Source organism: Drosophila yakuba, chromosome 3R (assembly GCF_016746365.2).
Source record: "Drosophila yakuba strain Tai18E2 chromosome 3R, Prin_Dyak_Tai18E2_2.1, whole genome shotgun sequence".
Taxonomy (NCBI): Eukaryota; Metazoa; Arthropoda; class Insecta; order Diptera; family Drosophilidae; genus Drosophila; species Drosophila yakuba.
Window position 1 is genome coordinate 11937022 of NC_052530.2, and position 19978 is coordinate 11956999.

At 46.5% G+C, this 19978-nt stretch overlaps 1 protein-coding gene across 10 annotated transcripts; it reads right to left on the reverse strand.

Moving 5' to 3' along the window:
- Positions 1-122: 122 nt before the first annotated feature.
- On the reverse strand, positions 123-19911 carry LOC6536509 (baculoviral IAP repeat-containing protein 6). 10 transcript variants are annotated; one of them, XM_015192303.3, is made up of 33 exons: positions 19441-19911; positions 17982-18292; positions 16860-17922; positions 16018-16761; positions 15118-15952; positions 14835-15055; positions 14553-14774; positions 13905-14201; positions 13408-13822; positions 12910-13337; positions 12619-12851; positions 12454-12565; positions 10966-12394; positions 10636-10904; positions 10398-10573; positions 9849-10334; positions 9600-9717; positions 9284-9355; positions 8194-8978; positions 7869-8127; positions 7587-7810; positions 7412-7529; positions 7126-7356; positions 6876-7060; positions 6283-6818; positions 5754-6217; positions 4330-5682; positions 3913-4191; positions 3241-3855; positions 2359-3184; positions 1833-2301; positions 1332-1760; positions 123-1260 (listed from the first exon to the last, which is right to left on the reverse strand). In XM_015192303.3, exons 1-33 carry the CDS (start codon positions 19658-19660, stop codon positions 739-741), a joined length of 14946 nt encoding a protein of 4981 aa, XP_015047789.1. In that variant the 5' UTR covers positions 19661-19911; the 3' UTR covers positions 123-738. The 10 variants fall into 10 exon arrangements, with proteins under 10 accessions (XP_015047789.1, XP_015047791.1, XP_002097086.2 ...); XM_015192305.2 differs by having other exon boundaries at positions 10398-10570; positions 10966-12397; XM_002097050.3 differs by having other exon boundaries at positions 3913-4158; positions 10966-12397.
- Between the last annotated feature and the right edge of the window lie 67 nt (positions 19912-19978).

Genomic DNA, 19978 nt, shown 5'->3' on the forward strand with positions numbered 1-19978 from the left:
AATAAAGATAAACTAGCCAAATGTGATAAAAGTAGAATATATTATCTTTCGCTTTCATTAGACCAAGAAAATGTTTATGATCAGCATTTAGCCCCAGTAGTTAAAAAATATATAAAGCATACTTTTGGGGGAAACAAAATGTATCTCGGATTTTATTTCAATTGGAAAATAAACTGCTTACATTCTTGTTTAAATATTTAACTAAATCGCTACGTACATACATAGTTAATACACATTAATTTAGTTTTGGTGGTTTTTGTTGTTGTAACTGTTTTATAATGGTGATATTTTCATTGACCTGCATGATCGTTCTATTCTATACACACACTGGTTATTCTTGTAGAAATTTATAGATCCGTTCATATATAAGCATTTATAAAAAGTTCGATACAATAATCTCATACATACTTGTATGTGGGAGATTCAGTTTGTTTAATGGAAAGTTTCTGACAATGCTTTTTGAGGGGAGTGTATGCATTTTGTGTGTGTGCACGCCTTCTGCGCAAAATTCCTTAGCGTAATTTGTTTAACATTAATCATTACGGTTCCATTAAGTAAAGCACACCAAGTTCTGTTGCAGTCTCTCTTACAAAAATTAAAACAAGTAAAGGCGAAAAACAAAACTCATAGCATATAAATAAAAATGTCTAGGGCAGCGCAGATGCGGTAGGCCAGGGCAAGCAGCTTCTGGACATCAATTCACATCCATCTCCAGCATCTTTGGGCAGCCACAGCTCTTCACAGCTCTTCCTCCTCTTTCTCTTGCCACACACTGCTCTCGTTCTCCGTATCACTTAGAATTTCCACGACCTCTTCCTCGCCCGTCAGCAAACCCTCTTCTTGTGGGAACCCCTTAAAGCCATCGTCCACATCTCCATCTCCATCGCCTTCGGCATCGCCATCAGCTTCGCCTTCATCCGCATTCTCGCTAAGCAGATTCATATCTGGCACTATGGCATCATCCGTTCCCGCCTGGACGGTCTTGGTGGCTGCCAGTGAGGGAGCCACCGCGGACACGTCCAGCGGTGGTAGCGTGGCCACCGGATTGAAGGGTGCATCCAAGTCCTCTAGACCACGTGGCGGCTTTAGCTTGGACAACTCCTCACGCAGGTGGCGATAGTGACGGCGCAAGACCATTGAGTTGAACGATATAGTGCGACTGGCCCTCTCGGTGTACTGCGAGTTACCCAGTTCCTCGATCCAGCCCTCTATCTGCGCGCAAATCTCCTCCCGCTTCAACCAGAAGTGCTTGTGTATGACCTTGGGTGTTGGATAAGTAATGGATGTTGAGTACAACAAGGAACTAAGCAAACTTTTAAAATAAAACTTACATCTTTAAAGCACTGACTCGGACTGCGTATCTGCTCCAGCATAGCCCACCGCACACAGGCCTGATATATATTGCTGTTGTATTCACGTGATGAGTTGGTACCACTCGGAGTGCCACGACTCCTTTCAAAGCCGGGCTCATTGAAATAGGGCTCGGGCACGAGGATCAAAGACTGGATAGAGACGAGTACCTGCAGGAAGCTAGAGGTCTGTGCATTCCATTTTTCCTCAGGCCGGCCATGCCAGGTGTTGAGAACTGACAGGCAAACTTTGCCGTCATTGTAAAGGTTTGGGTTAAAGCGCACCGAATGACGACCCGTGGTCTCCAGATTGATCAGCATAGGCTGGTTAGGGTAGTCCGGTGGAAAGAAGACATCGAACTCAAAGCACCCGTTGGCGTAGGGCGTATCCGCCGGGCCAGTTATGAGTACCTGTTTGTATTTTCACGATAAAAAACAAAAACCATTTAATTTGGTAAACAATTTAAACAACTTTGAACCTACCTTCATGATATCCAATCTATCAGTATCACAGCGCACAAATACAGAACTACTAAAGCTGAGGGGCAGGCTGGTGGACAGTGTAACTGCCTCCTGGGCGAGTCGCTTGACCCGTGACGGATGGTAGCGATCGCCGGCGAGCCGCACCATCTTTTCGAAGTGGTGCGAGACCACAAAGCGGAAACTGTTGTTGTCCGACTCAACAATCATGTCAAACGTATCGAACTGGCGCTTCTTCATTAGCTCCAAGTAGCGCTGTTCAATGGACTTGCTGAGCGGCTCTAGCTGTGCGCTGCCGTCTTCGTTGGTGTGCAGCATGTTAATTAGCGCATCCGCATCTGTGGTTTTTTGCACCAGGACACTGGTTTCATGGATATCCGGAATGAGCAAAGCTAATCCTTCATCGTCGCCATCATCGATGTTAAAAGTCAACTGATGAGTCTGGCCCTTAATGTTTGACTTCTTGTTAACTCTGCGAAAATGCATTTGTTAAACAATATATATTTTAAAAAATTAAACGTTTACTTACTTTAACCGTTTGGCGTAGGTATCCACACAGGTCTTCATGTTTGTGAGCAACTCCACTATGGGTGGCGTGCTCTCCCCACTGCCACCACCTGAAGGTTGGAGCAAGGAGACGAGCATCTTGGATAGCGATAGGGCACGCAGAAGTTTGAGTATGGCACGGTATAGCGGAATGTGGCGCGTAATATCAAGCACTGAATCATTGCGCAGATAGGAGCTAAGGGCGGGGATTAAGCAAGACTGCTGCAATAGGGTTTGGAATATGGGCGGCAACTCGCCGGTGACATCTCTGACATCATGATATGCTAGGATGTCCTCTCCGCACATGTCACTTGGGATGCAGTCACCCGGATTTATATAGCTCGCCAGAACAAGCAGCAACACCGTGACATGCTCCTCCTCGCTCTTTTGCCGAAGTAGCGCCTGCTCCACATTCCACGACTGAGTTGTGGAACCGGTACCAAAACCAGTGCCCTTGGCCCAGTACATGTGGCTTTTGTCGTCCGACGTGGCACTTGGTGTGGCCTCCTCTGGAGCATTGACTTTGGTACCGCTACCATTTCCGCTTCCATTGCCAATGGTGCCGCTACCACTACTGGTTCCATTTGGTGAGGGTTCGCTAATCGGTGCTCCAATCCTGTTGTTGTGCGACTGATGCGAGAAAATGCCGAGGCAGTTAAGCACTAGATGCATGGCCCCCACTTCGATAACCACACGACGTAGCAAAACGCCGTCGTCTGTGGATAACGGCACACTGTCAAGAAGCTGACGGAAGACCTCGAAGGGCAATGTAGGCAAGGAGGGTGCCAGCGACAGACTATAAATATCATCTGTAACAGAAAGCAACGGTTAGTCATTGAATTGAAGTACCATTCCTTTGACTTACTGCCTTCGCCATCTCCCGTGACTCCGAGCACCAAGCGGAGAAGGCACTGCGCTCGCATCTTGTCTCGCAGCAAGACATCCGAGTAGGCGGGCAGGCGCAGGAATAATCCAAATGCGGCCAGCGAGTGCTGTGGCACCGAACTGACCGTTGCCTGCTTAGCTGCTGGCTCACAGATAGTGTCCTCCAAGTCCTCGTAAATCTCGTCGTTCGGCTCCAGCTTGACCCAGTCAGAGAGCGGTGGACTTTTCTCCTTTTCACTGACCACCAAGGTGGTCTTGCGACCAGAGTGTTCCGGATATACGGTGGGCAGGTAGTGAGCGAGTAAAGATAGACCACCGCTGCTGGAAAATCTTTGCAGTGGTGATGGCAACGGCTCAGTGCAAGCAGCTTTCGTCTTCTTCGCCTCGCTTGTGTCATCGGCGCGCTGTTGGGGCACCAGGTCAAGCGATATGCAGGGCGTCGACAGAGAATGTCCAGCATTCTGAAGCGAGGCCAAAACCTGCGAGATGGTGGCATCTCCAGCCAGAAGAATATCAGAATACTCTGGTATGACCAACTGGTTTCCATTGGCGGCATTCGCCGATTGCAACAAGAACTCCTCCACGTTGAATATATCTGTAAGATAATTATATTGCTTAGATTGCATTTTATGTATATCTAGGGTGTACTCACTGGACGGCAAGTTCGTTGAGCTGGTCTGAGTCTCCTTGTCCTTGTTCATGGCTGCTTGGTTTTTGGCATCTTTTATGCGCTTGTCCTTGGCAGCCACAGCAGCTCCGACGGTAAGGAACTCCATGCTACCCGCTTCTACGTTGTTAAAGTTTAGGAAGCTGCTTTTTTCCATTTTGCTCTCACTTGATTTGGCAGTCGCACTCGACACGCCACTGCTTGAGGCCGAGGCCTCGCCAGCTCGTTGATCTGTTGGTTGTTGATAAACTAGATTACTATACACTACGTGGGTCAAAACAAAAAAAAAGTAAAGAAATAAAATAAATTAATTAGAGGAAACAAAAAATCAAGGTATATTAAAACAAATAACAAGGCAGATACAAATAAATGGTGAAATCTTGCAAAAAAAAAATAACTCACCACTAACGCAATTCTGCATAATCTCTTGGCACGTGGTGCTGGTGGTCACCGTGAATAGCATATGGTGGGCACTGCTCCTCTTTGCCGGATGATTGTTGACGGCTGCTACGGGTAAGCTAGTACTGGCACCACTCGAATTCCCGCCCAAGATGGCGGAGAGGGTATCCCGCCGTTGCAAGGGCTGCTGACTTCTCACAGAGACGGTGATGTGTTCGTTCTCGAGGAGAAGCTGCAGCACCAGCTGTCTGGTAAATCCAGATATAGTTGGTCGAACTCCATGCGAAGATCGTAATGGTTTGCAAATTATGGCTCCAATGAGCAGCGATGTAAGAACTTCCTGGTTTCCGGGATGGCAGGCACTGACCCTCGTGAAAAAGTTGATAGTGGCCCGCTCCAGGCGAATAAACGATTGTTGCATGGGCAACGTCTTGCTGAACTGGGCGGCATGTGTGTTGCAAAGCAACTGCAGCAGAGGCTTCCAAAATACGGATCCCTGCATAGTCCCTAGCCAATCTCGCATGGGTCCTTCGGCACAACATTCGGCAAAGAAATCTAGCACTTTGGGCACATTGGAGCTACTTAGCAGTGGAGTATTATTACCCACATTTGCTTCAGCCTTGTCAAAGTCCGTAAGCGACGAATCCTCATCATCTGCTGCAGCGGCGGCCTGATTGTTGGCTAATGTTTCGTCTTCTGCCACAGGGACTGTGGCTGCAGAAGCTACAGGCTCCGATCCTGGCAATAGGTGTAAGCAGTACTCGTAAATAGCGTGAGCCAAGAGCTTTGGAAGTCCGGAGTCCAGCATCTGGTAAACTGCTGCCGGAGACTGGCAGGCCAAGGCTAGAGTCTTCAGGAATGTTGGACGCTGTAGCAGAACACTAAGGTTTTCGCTACCCTCACGGCGGAACCACGCACTACCACTTTGCACTTTGCTGTCGTCAGTCTGACCGCGAGCTGGAGGTTCCAGTTTTACTCCCAGCTTGACCAACAGCTGGTTAAACAGTTCTGGCTTAATGAAGCACAACGCACACAACAAGGAGTCGAAACTGCTCTTCAGTGGCTCATCGTGCTCAAGCGAAGACACCCATTCAAAACAGGTCTCGAACAGCGAAGATGAAATGAGGAGCGGCAACTCAGGCAGTTGCTGCTGGGTATGCACTTTCCACAGAATCGAAGCAATCACCTTAACGAATCCGCTTTGTGGATTATTACAGCGCGCCTGCTTGCTGTAATTGTCATGCAGTTGCATCACCCAGTCGATAAGCACACACAGCTTGTCCAATAGGTGCTCCGACGATCCGGTAACCACTTCATGAATGAGATCGCACACCGCATCGCTGGAGAGTTTAAAAACTGTAAAAGTAAAGGTTTGCAATTAGTTTAGACATATTAAGAATTTGTGTCCCTGGAGTCGACAAACTCACCTTGCGGAGTGGTGTGCCACAGAAGCGTCCTGAGGAGCTGCAAACTGATCTCGTGGTTGTAAGCACTTAATTTTAACAAAATGGTCTCCAGGTGTTGCTGGGCAAGACTTGGAATCATTGGCATTATGTTAAGCAATGAGCAACAGGCCTCTAAAAAGCCGGGATATGCAGCCGGATACGCGGCGATAAGATCAGCCAGCTTACTGTCTGGTTGTAAAGCGGCCATGTGGAAGCAGCGCGACAAAATGCGAACCCAGCCAATGCTAGTCTTTGCAAAAGCATCATCCTCAAGCATAGAATCAGCATCCATTGAGGCTAAAGCCGCCGTTTGCAGCGGCGAGGAGCAAGTCGCTAGAGAGTCTATGAACGGGCTCGGTGAGCGAAGACCATGCATGCGATTCCCGAAGATGGTCTGACCAAGTACAGCGATCTGTACGAGACCCACATTTCCACAGTCCTTGGGTCTGAAAAGCGAAATAATAGATAGATAATAAGATTTAAAATAAGACATTTTTGTGTTGAAACTTACTTGTACAGCCTCAGAACGATGCTGGTGGCCACCTCAGCTTTGGCCAGCTTTAGCCTAATGCAAGTCAGACCAGTGGTGGCCATGGGAGCACCCACTGGGATCGACCCAAGGCCGTAATCTCTGGACAGTTCAAGAGCCACCGCCGAGGGACAGGATGCCAAGCTAGTTGTATGCGGCACCAGCTGCACCTCTTTCAGCAAAATCGCTGTGGGCAACGTTATGGTCAGATCCACATGGGTCTCATTTGGATAGAACATATAGCTCCAGGCTGGCGATCGCGGTCTTCGATGTGAATTATTTGGATTTGATATTAGGACCTCGGCACTTTGTGCTGCGTCGTTTTCGGAGACAATATGTGAAAAAGGTGCAAAGTTGATGAGACCATCGTATTGAGCAGCACTTCTCGGCGGCTGTGCTGCCGTAGCACATGCTGTCCCCGTACCAGTCGTTGTCTTTTTGCACGCACTACTTGCCGCCACATGACTGTTACGCTTAAAGCGTGTATTGCGCGTCAAGTGCTGCATAATCAGCGAAATCTGTAAACGTTCAGTGTATTAATAGTTTTCTGGAAGCAAATTACACTGTTGTCTTACCAATCCTGGTTGCATGTTGATGATAGTTTTATTGAGTCGCACCAAGTTGTGACATATAATCTGAATTCCACCCAATTGCGTGAACGTTTGCACAGCCGCAGTTACCTCCAAGACCTTTGAGATGTACCACAGGAAGGGTTCAGACAGCGGCAGACGCGGCAGCGTTGCATTTCTCTGAATAGTGGCTGTCGATGGAAAAAATCGTCAGAGTTTAACTCCCAGCAAAAAAGTTAACAAAGTATATGCTTACTTTCTTCAAGGTATTGGCAAATGGGCGCCACAACAAGTCGGGGATGAGAGGCCTTGTCGTTGAGGGTAATCATCAAACTAAAAACGGCGTCTGCGATTGTCTGCGGGTCATCCAGAATCATATTAGACTTCAGTGAAAAGAAGCAGCCAGAGGACATCATGGTGAATGTGTTTGTCGAGCACTGGGAGAGCGTTCCAAAAAGTCGCTTCATTGTTGGAAAATGGCGGAGTACTAAAACGGGAGTTATTATTTAAGGAAAAATAAGGAACAATAGTTTTAGACCTACCCCAATCTGCAATGCAAGGCACTTTGCTGCGATGTCCTTCCGTGTTTAGCTGCTCCGCTTTAGTCTCATCCGTTTGGCTCTGATTGGAAAGCTCCTCCTCCTCGGGAATGGTAACCTCCTGCAGAAAGGATATGCAAACGTGAAAGGTTTCATAACATTTAGTACGGAGACATACACTCGGTTGCCTGGGCATCTCTGTCAATACCATGTGTGACGATAGTTTAAGCAAATTTATAATAAGGGAGTTGTCGCAGATAGTGGCGTTCTGCTTGGCGGGATTTTCCGAACCCAGAACGTTAGCAAACAGATTGCTAAAATTATTGCCGGCTGTGCTGTTTTCATTTCCACGCTGACACTGTAGTTTCTCGCCATTGGATATATTGTTGTACACCAGGAATGCTAACGAAATAAAGAGCTCAATAAAAAATCATTTGGCGGAAGAACTTTAACTACTTACAAACACTTTCTGTGATCTTAAGCGCAATATTGAGATCCCCCTTATCATTTGGCATCATGAGCAGATCACGAACCAGCTGATTTTGAGCATCGATGGGACCTTGCTGGTTGCTGATAGCGCCACCAGGCTGCACTAATTGGAGGACAACATGCAACAAAATGTCCTTAAGTCGGCGCTTGCAAGGAATGCCACTCGTTTCGCTTTTGCTGTGCAGCCAAAGCAGTAGTTCGTGTAGGTGCTTACAAATTGTCGGTCCAGCCTGTTGAAAGATTTATTTACTTTGTTAGTCGCTTCAGTTATACCATAAAATCGCTAAATAACTTACGCATCGGTTGGTGATGATAGATGAGCTCATGCCATAACCAGAAAAGAACCGCAGCAGCATTTTCTCAAAGTTTTCATCATTCACGATAGCCTCGTTGATGCGCGTACAGTCCGCATCCTCTCCAATAGGCAACGAGTTGCAAGCGAGGAACAGACACTGGAATCCCAGACACCAGGTCCGCAGTTTTATATCATTGTGCCAAGCCAAAGCCAGGAGCAATCCCTGCACTGCATTTGCTCCAAACGGAATTTTCGGGACATCCGAGTGAGTGATGCCACTGGTGTATGGCTTGTCCGAGAGCTCGCAGTTTAGGGTGAGCCACATCTGCAACACCTGCTCTAAGTGCACCCACGTGTCTTCATAGTGCAAGTCCGCCAGGATGGAGTCAAAGACCTTTTTAAACATCACATAGGTATTGCGACCGTTGTATTCCGTGCCTGACCAAAGCTGAGTCAAATATTCTGGCCAAGGAGCAGCCTCGGGTGGTGGAGAGACAAACTCATTGGTCAACACCTGGGGAAGCGATGAATAGAGATCCAGGGATGTGCGATTTGTTAGCCTTCTAAGCTGCGTCTCTACGTGCAATTCCAGGCCCACGTCCAATCGTGAGTCCAGAGCAATGGAGATAGACTTGCAGAAGAAATTAAAGGTGTTCTTGCAGAGGGCGTTACTTTCTTTCTTGGTAACTGGCTTCGTTCTTTCAATCATGTCAATGTCGTTCAGCATTTCATCGAATTCCGTGTCATCGCATTCAATTAATGACGGAAGATAATTATATTTAACGGCTGCAATTAAAAATTGAGTATATGGTTAAAATCTATAGCTGTTGGTATTCTTATATAATAAAATTGCAGAATACGGGTAGGAAAATCATACGTAAAGGGGGTTTAACTAAAAGCGTAGCTATGGGGAAAATATTCTTGTATCAGGAACCGTAAATGGTTGAGATGATGCATTACAATTGTTTAAATTATAGTTCAAAAAATTTACGGTCCCCACACACAGAATATGCGGTAGTCAGGACATTGAACTATATTCCTTGCGTATATACCAGGCTGGGTTCTACGGTTAAGAAAATTACTATGATTACCCTCTTGATAAAATTCTCTTGCTGTCGGCATCAGCGTCTCAAATAGTGCCTCAGTACACGAGGAAGCAGTGGCTAAAAGAATGGAAAATTCATTGGAAATTCTTTACAACTCTTGATTAGGGTACACACAATGTCCGTGGTAAGAATTATCTACGGACAAGCCGAAGAAATGAATACCTCTGCAAATGTTTTTGTGGGTACCATATTGTGCTCAACTTTTCACACGTATCGTATTCATTTATCAATGAACGCTTTTGATTATTTGCATAAATATAAAAGCCTTTAGGCTAACTACATAAGCTTGGTAATCACTTACAAGTGTAGTCGCTGAAAAGATCTCGTGTTTCTTGCACAGCAGCTTCCATGGTACGAGGCGTGTCATTGGTGGGTGTGACATCATTGTCCCGGAACTGCTTGTCCGCATCCAAAAGATCCTGCAATGATACCAGTATTATTATTAGTATTTATTTAAGAACTACAACACCAGTAGCTTTCTGCTTATATTTTTTAAAAACAGTTTTATTCTACTATTAGGACGGCTTGATGAGTTCGATGTTGCACTTACTTGCAGCAAACACGTGATGGCATGAACAGCCCAGGGCTGCTGCTGATCATTCCACACGGATAGACGTACAAGCTGCTCCAGCTGGGCGGTGGTCACAATCTTACACAGCTGTACAGACGGTCTGCAGGCAGCCACCAAACGGGCGATGACCTTGCAGGTGAGCAAAAACTGATCCATATTGCAATCGAAGTCCATTTCAAGCAACAGGGCAAAGAGACCACGAATAACCACCTTAATGTTGGCCATTCGAAGCGTCTTTAATCCCTTGTCAAAGTTGCTGTCGCGTTCGCCATCGGAACCCGGCACAACCTGATGCTTTGGGGACGATGAGGAAGCCCCACTCTTTGTTGCATTGCTACTCGAACTTGTAGCACCACCCACACACAAGCCAGAGGATCCCATATTGATCTTGCCACCTGTGGAGGTCGACTTGGTCGGTCCCGTGCCCTTTGATTTCGTTGACAGCTCCATGAAAATCCCTGGATGCTAAAGATAAAACAAACAATTATGGGTTGTCGATCAACATATAAAATGAATAAGTAAACTCACCTCATTCTGTATCATGTAAATCTTCTTTCCCCAATCTGTGTAGGGTTGCACTGAGTACTTGTTTTGCTGAATGATGCGTTTCTTAAAGCACCTCAGCTGCTTGCTGTTGGGAGTATTACTAGGTCTGGTCTTGGTAAAATCGCTCTCGCAGCTCATAAAGTCCCAGCGAGCTGCTGCTGCAATAATTGAAATATGATTTTCCTTTATTCTTTTATAAGATGTGAGTTGGTGCACTTACATTTATCCTTACGCTCGTTGTCATCCAGGCACACTGAGAGAAACAGCAGCAGCCAGGTAATCAGCTGCAGGTCAGATGTTGTGCCCATGGCGGCATTGCGATCAGCAGCGTTAGCCGATGTGCTGGGCTGCTCCGACTGGTATTTGTAATGCGGCGAGATGGGGGCCAACAGCTTGACAAGAGTCCTAAGCACGGCATCGATTACTATGGAGCGGCAGGCGCCCATAGCAATGCTTCGGCGTCCCAGGTAGGTGAGCAAAAAGAATATGCTGTAACAATATCATAGATTAATATCGGCCTACCCTCTTTATCAAGGTTCTCAACACTTACCGATCCTGGGGGAAAGCTTTGCAATTCTGGGCAGAGAATAGGCTGCAGAAGGTGTCGGCGAGAAAGTCACCCCACCACGTCTGGAAGCAGCACATACGCACAAGCAACGAGCATGTGGCCAACTGCAGTTGGGCATCACTGTAGACAACCAGGGCGTTGAAGAGCGCCTTCGCCGTGGCGGCATTGAATCTTTGATGAACGGGCAGAATGTTCTTGATGCCATACTCGATGGAAAAGTGCAGAAGCACCTCCACCAGACTCAGACTAAGCACACGCAACTTGTCCCTCGAGGCAGCGCGCAGGGTATCCTCCGTTAGGGGAATAGAATGCCCCGGAAGAGGCGTTGTAGTCAACAAATTAGGGGAGAGAGCTCGTTCCAAACGGAGCACCACGTTACGAATAACATTGATCTGATACTGCAGAAGCATGCATTCATCGTACAGTGAGACCACCTTATTGTTGTTATCCAGTCCACTTAGCTCCTCATCACGTTGCTTATTGATAAAGGCCTGTAGATGAGCCACATTGGAAAGCTCACTATTTCTCATGGGTGCCAGCAGATCCATCAATTTGCAGCTAGCGAGGCTATACCGGCAATGGACATCTTCGTACAGTGCATTTAGCGACTTTAATTGTGACTGAAGACTGTGTGTGGGCTGCTTTATGTACTTCATAAGCTGGTCCCCATATCCGTCGTGCTCCAGCACTACTGGATGGCCAAAGAACCGTCCCAAGGGCACTTTGCACTTGGTGGTCGACATACCGATCCGACCTATAATGGTCAACTTTAGGTACCGGCAAATTGGCGCCGGCTGAATGTCGCTAAGCACAAGCGTTTTAGTTTGAATGTCGTTCACCTGCACCAACCTCGTGCAATCGGTCTCCTCGTCAAAGCACCAGATATCTATATTAAGGGACGTCAACTCATCGCAGGCGGGAATCACCAAATCTGTTAGAAGAATATGCTGTCCAAAGTCTAGAACCACAAATCGTCTTGCACCCGAATGCATGCGATCGATCACGATCATCTGCTTGGGCGGCGGAGTGATTAATTTGTGCCAAGCAATCGGCTGGCAAGGATTGGCGTTCAAGCTCTCCGTGATCTTCTCGCTCTCCGCGGCATCGTCAAGTATGCCTTCACCTGTTGATGTGGTCTGTTGTGACAAGTTGGGGTCGCAGGTAGTCTCAGAGCATTCGATGGGAGCTTCCACCTCCAAATTAAATGGCGGCGTTTTGTTACCGTCCCAGTTCTCCAGTTTGCCAAAGTCATCGAACGAAATGTGCTCATTGATCTTCTGTTGCATGTAGCTTTCAAGTAGCGTCAACTTCGGTAAAAACTTAGCAATAGTTAGTTTGTCCAACATGTCCGCTTTTTCTTTTTTAACCTCCTCTTTCAAGGTCTGTTTAACAGAGTTTGATAGCGAAGACCCTACTAAAAAGATAGATCAATATATAAGTTTTGCATTGATCGTAATGGAAATTACTTACAGGTTTTATCTTTGAAGCCATTGACCAAGCCAAAAGCATCGTAGTCCACCTTTCCCTGCTTTTCCTTCATTTCCTCTACCAGACACTCCACATCATTGACCAAATCATTGAGCTAGTGAATATTACAATAATATCATAGTTCTTTATCATTAGTTTTAGGCATACCATTTCCTCTCCTTTCTCCTTTGCCACCACTTGCTTTGGCATCATCATCACATCCTCAATTACCACGTTGGCAGCAGAGTTAGCTCCCACACTATCGATATTGTCGATGCGAGTAGCCTCGGAAGTTTGGACGCAGTTGAAGTGCAGCTGAACCACCTCTAGCAACCCACGGAGCTGGTTACTGATGCTTTTTCCTCGGATCAGATATGGAAATGTCCGGAAGTCTACGCCATCTGCAAAAAAAGTATTGCTATTAACTAGAGTCAGAGATTTTATTATTTAAAATAGTACCTATGGAGCTTAGTCGCTTGATGTCTAGACCAGTCACTGGCAGAATTGTGGAACTGCTGCGTATCACATTGGTAAGGGCAACCGACGATCCGGGACCTTGTCTGCTGACGTTCGGAAAGTCAAAGTCAAAGATTTCCGGCTCAAAGGGATACCCGTAGAGTCCGAATCGCGTGCTCAACAGAGCACAGTGAGGGTCCCAACGCTTGTCGATTTCGCCGGCAATCTCTTTAAGCAGACTGATCGCCTGCTCAGAGATGCTGTTGTGGGACTCGGCGGTGGATGTGGCGCAGGCTAGCATCATATACCAGCGCACAACGCTGCCACACTGAGCGCGCTGTAGCTCCGGAAAGGTGTTGGCAATCGCCGCTTTGAAGCTATAGTCCAGCGTCGTGTGGTCCTGCACCTCCGGCGGCAGATTGGTTGCACCCCTGCAAGTTAATTAATGGATAATTTAAGTATCTTTAATGGCAGCTCGATAATAAATGGTCCATTACTTACTCTGTCAACATGATCAGCAGTTTCACACATTTGTGGGCTGTACTACGTTCGCTGTAGATAACGCAGTTCCGCAGCAATTGCTCGATATGCTTCTCAGCCAAGGAAATGCACTCGAACTGCTGCGCCAGCAAATCTTGTATGTTAGCTGCCGTTTGTTTATTAATCTGATCCTTGAGACGCTCCGACTTGGGTGACCGAAAACGGTTCAGTCTGATGAAGCAAATCCAATTAAGTATATCAAGTGCAAGGTTTTTGGCCAACGGGCTGGAAGCCGGATCACTAGCGATGCGCAGCAGTTGCACCAGCAACACGTTGCTCTCCAACATGGCGATGCGCTGCATCCGTCCATTGCTGATTCGACTGTGAGACTTGACGGCGCGCACACTGATGGAAATCTCGTGTAACCAGTCGCAGCCTACAAAGAGAAACAGAAAGAATAAGGACCAACTTGATAAGAATTCTCGACCATCAGATGGAGATGCAACGCCATGAAGTACCTTCCCTACTGGGCAGTTGCTCGGGGCTGCGTCCAATAGAGGGAGCAACTGCAGCTGACTGGCTTTGGGTCTTGTTTTTTAAGATCTTGGCTACAAATATCTGTTGATTTTCTTGGGCTTTGGGTTTGTTTACTTGTATAATTTTAACGCAAGCGTTTTTTGCCGCTGGAAATACTTTAAGGACTGCTGTCTTGACCATACGGATTATATTGTCCACATTAAAGGGGTTTCTAGAGACCTTGTTACGTTCCACCAATTCCTCAACTTGATGCGGACGCTTGTTCCGCGTTGGAGAAGCTGCAAAATGGGGCGATATGGACTATAAACGACTTCAAGACTGTCTGCATACAAAGCTTAATCCTTACTATTCGACACTAGTTCTGACCCGACTCATAAACAGTATAAAATTCAATTGGCGTAAAAAAAATGTAAATATGGCAAGAAAGTATAAATTAGGTTGTCGCTTATATTATATTGGTCAAAAAGAAGTTGGGTTAGAATAAGTATTAAGATAGCAAAAACCAAGGATGCTGGACAAAAATGTATTCTAAATTATTAGCATGCCAACCGTGACCGAATTGTATCGTTATAGCAATCAAAAGTATGTTTGCGCTTCAAAACAGACGTCCCATTCTCTAGCCTACATACCTCTAGTCTTGTTCTGGCCATCTTTCGACGGATCGGACACTGTTTTGATATGGAGCAAGAAGTTTCTAGTGCGTGTCTTAAATAGTTTTGGGGATGTGAGCGTGGCGGTGCCTCCCTGATCACACAGATCAATGCATGAGGAGAGTTCAATGGGACCGGCCAAAACTTCCGCATTGTGGGCTAGTAAATACTCCTCACTTAGCACGGGATTTTCGTTGGCAACTGGGAGGAAGATAGAAACATTGTTAAGAAACAGCAAACGCTATTTGTGATTAAACTTACTATAGGAGAGATCAATGTTGTCATCGATGACATTCGGCTTATAACTTGAATGAGGTCCCTTCATTCTGTACCCAAATCCGTTGGTATTTTGTTTCAGTAACGTAACCTGAATCGCTGCAGGGTTTGAGCATTGCTGGTAAACCGTAAACTTCAGATCGATATGTCCCAGAGATACGGGTTGGGCCAAGTTCAGCTCTATAATGTGCTCGTCCCAGGTGGTTCTACAAATCACAAATTATTTGTAGGACAAATATAAGCTTGATTATTGCTGTTAAGTACTCACGCATCGTTGTGAAGACGCCAGGTTCGAGTAAAATCACGTTCGTCGCCACCGTGACGCATGTTTTGTGACTGCTTACGTTGCTTCTGCACCTGTCCAAGATCGTTCCAACAACTGGGCACTTCAGCTGAGTAGACAGTTAGCTTATCATCAAATTGGGTGAGTGCGTAAAAGACTTTTAGGTCTTCGAGTGAAAGGTCGGCCGTCTTGTTAGCGAGCAGGTTGGCATTGGTGGCTGCTGCAGAAGCTGCCGATGGCGAAGTTTGGACGTGCGCACCCTGAGCCGCGCTGGAGGAGTTTGGGACTGAGGCGGCCTCACTGCCAACATCCACGCAAATAGATTCGTTGGCGAGCAGGGTCTTGCCCAGCAGATCTGTTCCGCCTAACTGGCGAGCCCCATCCGTGACACTTACATCCGCTGCCTGTGTAAGCGTAGTACTGCAGTCATCGTCCATTTCCAGTAGTTCGTCTCCAGAATCATTCTCCCCCTCGCTTAGCGAGTAGAAGAGCAGGCCGCCCTGGCGAGAGCAGCAGCACAGTCTATCCAAGTTCCGGCAATACACCACAGACTCGAAGTGCTCGCCTTCCTCCTCGATCACCATAGTCCCTTGGAAGTCAGCGAGAGAATAAATCTCCACGGTGCCATCTGCACACACCACACATATGGAGCCGGCATCCTTGTGCTCCGGAGAAGAGTTGAAATGGGGCAGAATGCACAGTTGCTTGGGGAACTTGGCCCTACTGAAAGTCATGGCAAGGGTGTAGTCGTTGGATATTTCAGTGTCATCGTAGTCGAACACTAAGAGCTGAGCTGCTACATTCCCTTCGGCGTTGTTATCTGAGCAAGTGAAAAATAAATTTCATTTTTATTTGTAACAATTAAGAGCGCAATTTTCCTCGTACCTATCTCCATTGATTCGTCTGTCCGCTGCTCCTCATCCTCTTCCTCCTCCTCCTTGGCCACGGTGGCCATGATGATTTTGCTGCCTTCTGCCTCCGGCGCCTTGGTACGCAGCAATTTGACCAGCAGCTGATTGCACTTAGGAGTAGTCGGCAGAATTTCGGCAATTTCGATAACTTCCTGGGTCATATGGGTCACACCATTTACCCCACTGCTGGCACCATCTAAAGCGTTCATGCGCTTCACACTTGTCCAGCTCTCCACCACACAGTCTATCTCTTCGGTGGCGGTCATTTTGTCGCTGGTGCTGTTAGTGCCTCCGTTGATCATTATGTTATTGTTATTATTAGAGGAATTTCCGCCAAGGGAATTCGCCTCGTTGTTGTTGTTATTATTATTATTGTTTTGGTGAGTCATCTCGGCATCCTCGGCCAGCTTATCAATCTCGTTGCCCATGCCAAGATTGCTAACATTCACCGTATTCGATCCTACCATTAAACTGAGAGGCTCTTCCAGATTGTGATCCAGTATCTGAGACAAGGTGCACAAATCGAAATCATATAGAACAGAGGCATCGTCGGTGTTTTGGCTAACTCCATTATTTTTGTTATAGGTCATCAAAGCGGACACAAATCCGTTGCTATCAAAGCCATCGGCAAATTTCTCGTATGGGGTCATAGCCTTGTTATCATCATCCTTGGACTCTAGATTCACTTGGGTCACGGTGGCATTGTTTTCGGCGGATACTGTAGCAAAATAAATAGTTTAATTATGATAGTATAATTTAAGTTTATACAGGGTTATCAAAAAAAAAAATTTTAATTTGAATTGCGGCAAATCGTACCGTTGACCATAGGAGATGAAGACTTCATCAGTTGACCTCCAACGCTGGACACGCTGCCGCTATCATTGCTGACGCTCGCTGAGGTCTCACTGTTGCGGTCCACCTCTACGATGTTAAGCACTACCATCCGCAGGGCCAACTCTCCGCTGCTCTGGCGCACGCTGACGCCCAGAACAATTTTGGATCCAACAACGCCGGCCCGAAGCGTGGACGTGGAGGTGATATGCTGGGCATTCACACTGCCGAACTTTCCACTAGACACAGCATTCAATCCTGAGTGGCATCCCGCTCCACTGCTGCTTCCTGAGCCGCCATAATTTGCCGCCGAGTACACATAGTTCACCTTAGTGCGAGCTCGCGCATTCGGTAGCACACAAATGGCAGTAACCCTTGCCCACTCGAAGCTCTCCTCGAAAAGGTAGTTAAGCAGTGTCGGAACATGAAAGCTGTGCATTAGCTTCAAATGCCGTTCAATACTCCACACGCTCAACTCTCCCGTCTGCGAGCAACTGGTGCAGAGCACGTTTGCGTAATCGCTGTTGGAAATGATATCGAAACCTAGTCCTGGTGCTGGTAAAGCGGGATTGGTAGCGTAGGTTATGGACAGCGGGACATTCTGTGTGTATTCGCCCTTGACAAATGGACACAGTGGCGAGTGCCTCTCATGCTCGCTCCACGGCTCATCCGTCTTCTCCCAGCATACAAGACACACGTTGCAGGTGAAGCACATGGCGCGATCCTCGCCAGATGAAGATGGCTGATGGTAGAACCCGGCCTGAGCCATCTGATCGGGCAGGGCCCATTTGTAGTCCATATGCGGCCACTTCTCGAACGTTTGCCGACGCACTGCCTCCGAGTGCATGAGCACGCGCTGAAAATTGCTAAAGTTCCAGCCAAAGTCCGGCACGCGGGAGCCCATCAGCATGTCGGTCAGACGCTCATTGATGGCGGAGGCGATTGCCAGTACGGGAATGTGGCGCTCCAGGCGCTTCAGTAGGATGACCATATTATTGGATACTAGCTTTAGGCTGGAATAGGGTACCTCCAAGCATATGGTATTCCACTGAAACGAGAAAAGTGGTCAGTATAAAAAGTTTGGTATATTAGGAAAAAAATAAATACCCGCTGGGCCTTAATGCCCTTCTTGGCATTCAGCTGCGCCTGGTTGATCTTCTGCGTCAGCTCATTGCTAATGTCACAGGGGCACTCCAAACCCTCACTCTCCAGTTCGGTGATGCAGTTCTGAAAGATGATCGCCTCGGACAGGATGATCTCCATTTTGATGTAGTCGTCATTTTGACCAATTGGTGCCTGCAGAATGGTGTCCAGCAACAGGACGCCATTGTAATCGCCTCGCAATCCGAGATTGTGACCATCCCAGAACAAGATCTTGTCCTGCAGGGGCATATAACGACCATTGACTATGCTGTCGCCTGAAGGTGGAAAACCAGAGCAATGAAAATATTAGAAAGGGAATGTAAATATTTATGCCGATTTCGTCATAAGTTAATCAGCTTGGTGCCCGTGTCACCCTAGTCATTAATTTTAATGAAACCATGCAAAAAACAATTAATTTTAATAAATCAATAAATGTTTAATAAAAGTATTTATAAGTCACGGGCGGAAATCAATGTCAAATGCAAATTCATTGTGAACTGAAATCAGGCCTACAGATAACGGAACCATATTCGAGAAATTGAAGACCGGAACTTGTCCGAAAACCGTTTCCGTGGTACATGTGGGTGGTCAGTAGGGGCGAGGGGCGCCCATTGAACAGAACAACTGCGTAATAGAAGCAAAACAAAAACAAAATGCGTGCAGCTAGCGGCTAATCGCAAACAATAACAAACACATTGCGATAGGACAGTCTATAAGACTTTTGCTCCCGGAGGAAAACACATAAATTGGATCGAATTATCACTTTCCGTTTAAGGATTTCCCAGGGCATTTGTTAAAAATTGGTTACAAACGCATACACAAAAAACTGCCTGCACACACAGCCTTACATACAAACAAGTGGACAAGTGCAAGGCAATTACGTACAGAAATGCAATACAGTAAGACATAGCTACGACGAACTGTAAAACTATTTCAAGGGCCTAGCAGGTAAACATTTATAATATGTTTGTACTAAATGCACAACTCGGCTGGTAAATAATGCTAATAAAACACAAAAATAGTGCCTGCCACTTTTTTTTTTAGAATTTTCAATGGAATTTATAATTTAAATTTGAAATTTCAAATACAGCCGGAAACATAAAATCTTTCCTACAGAACTGAGCGTTGAAATTAATATTACAATTTTTGAAATTTGTTCAATTTAAAATGTAAAATTATCAATGAATTGTACAAATGTGAAATGCCTTACACAAATAGGTATTACATAGTTATTCTAGTAATATGATTCAGCCAAATCGGATCTTCGATGAACCAGAAGACTATTGATATATTGCTGTTTTTCTCTGTGTGGGTTCTAATTCGCAGTTCTCCACTGTATTGACATTTGCGTGCGCCAGTGTGAGTGAGTGTGCCCCATTCGTGTGTGCATAGGTGTGATTATTTTTTTCCCCAGAAATCTTACCATTGCTACTGAGCTGATAGGTCTGCAGGATCACACCGGAATTGGCGTCCAGGACCTTGACCGTGCTGCCGTTGTCAAAGAGCAAAAGGACATTTAATTGCGGATGATAGACGACGTTGCGCATCTCGAAGGGTCGAGATGGAGCACTATTACAGTCGCCCAAATCCAAGTAGCCATCTTGCTTCAGGACGCGCTGCTGGTGATGCTGCTCCGTGGCCATTCCGGAGGTGCGCCGCTATGGTTTGTGTGGTCCTACTTCTGGTTGGGATACTCTGTACGGGTTTTTTTCGCAATTCAATTCGGAAAATAATTGGCTGCGAAACAGAGCTCTCTGCTTCTTCTTCTTCTTCGTTTTGCCCCTTCTTCTTCTTCTACCTTCTGACAGATGTGTTTGCCATTCGATTGCCACCAATCGCCTGTGAATGCCAAATATAAATCGAGTGCCCAGTGGGCGCGCGAGTGTTAGGGGGTGTGGCCACGTCAAGTCAGCAAAATAAATACATTTAAAAATAAATCAAATAGTTCGATTTGCAAGCTA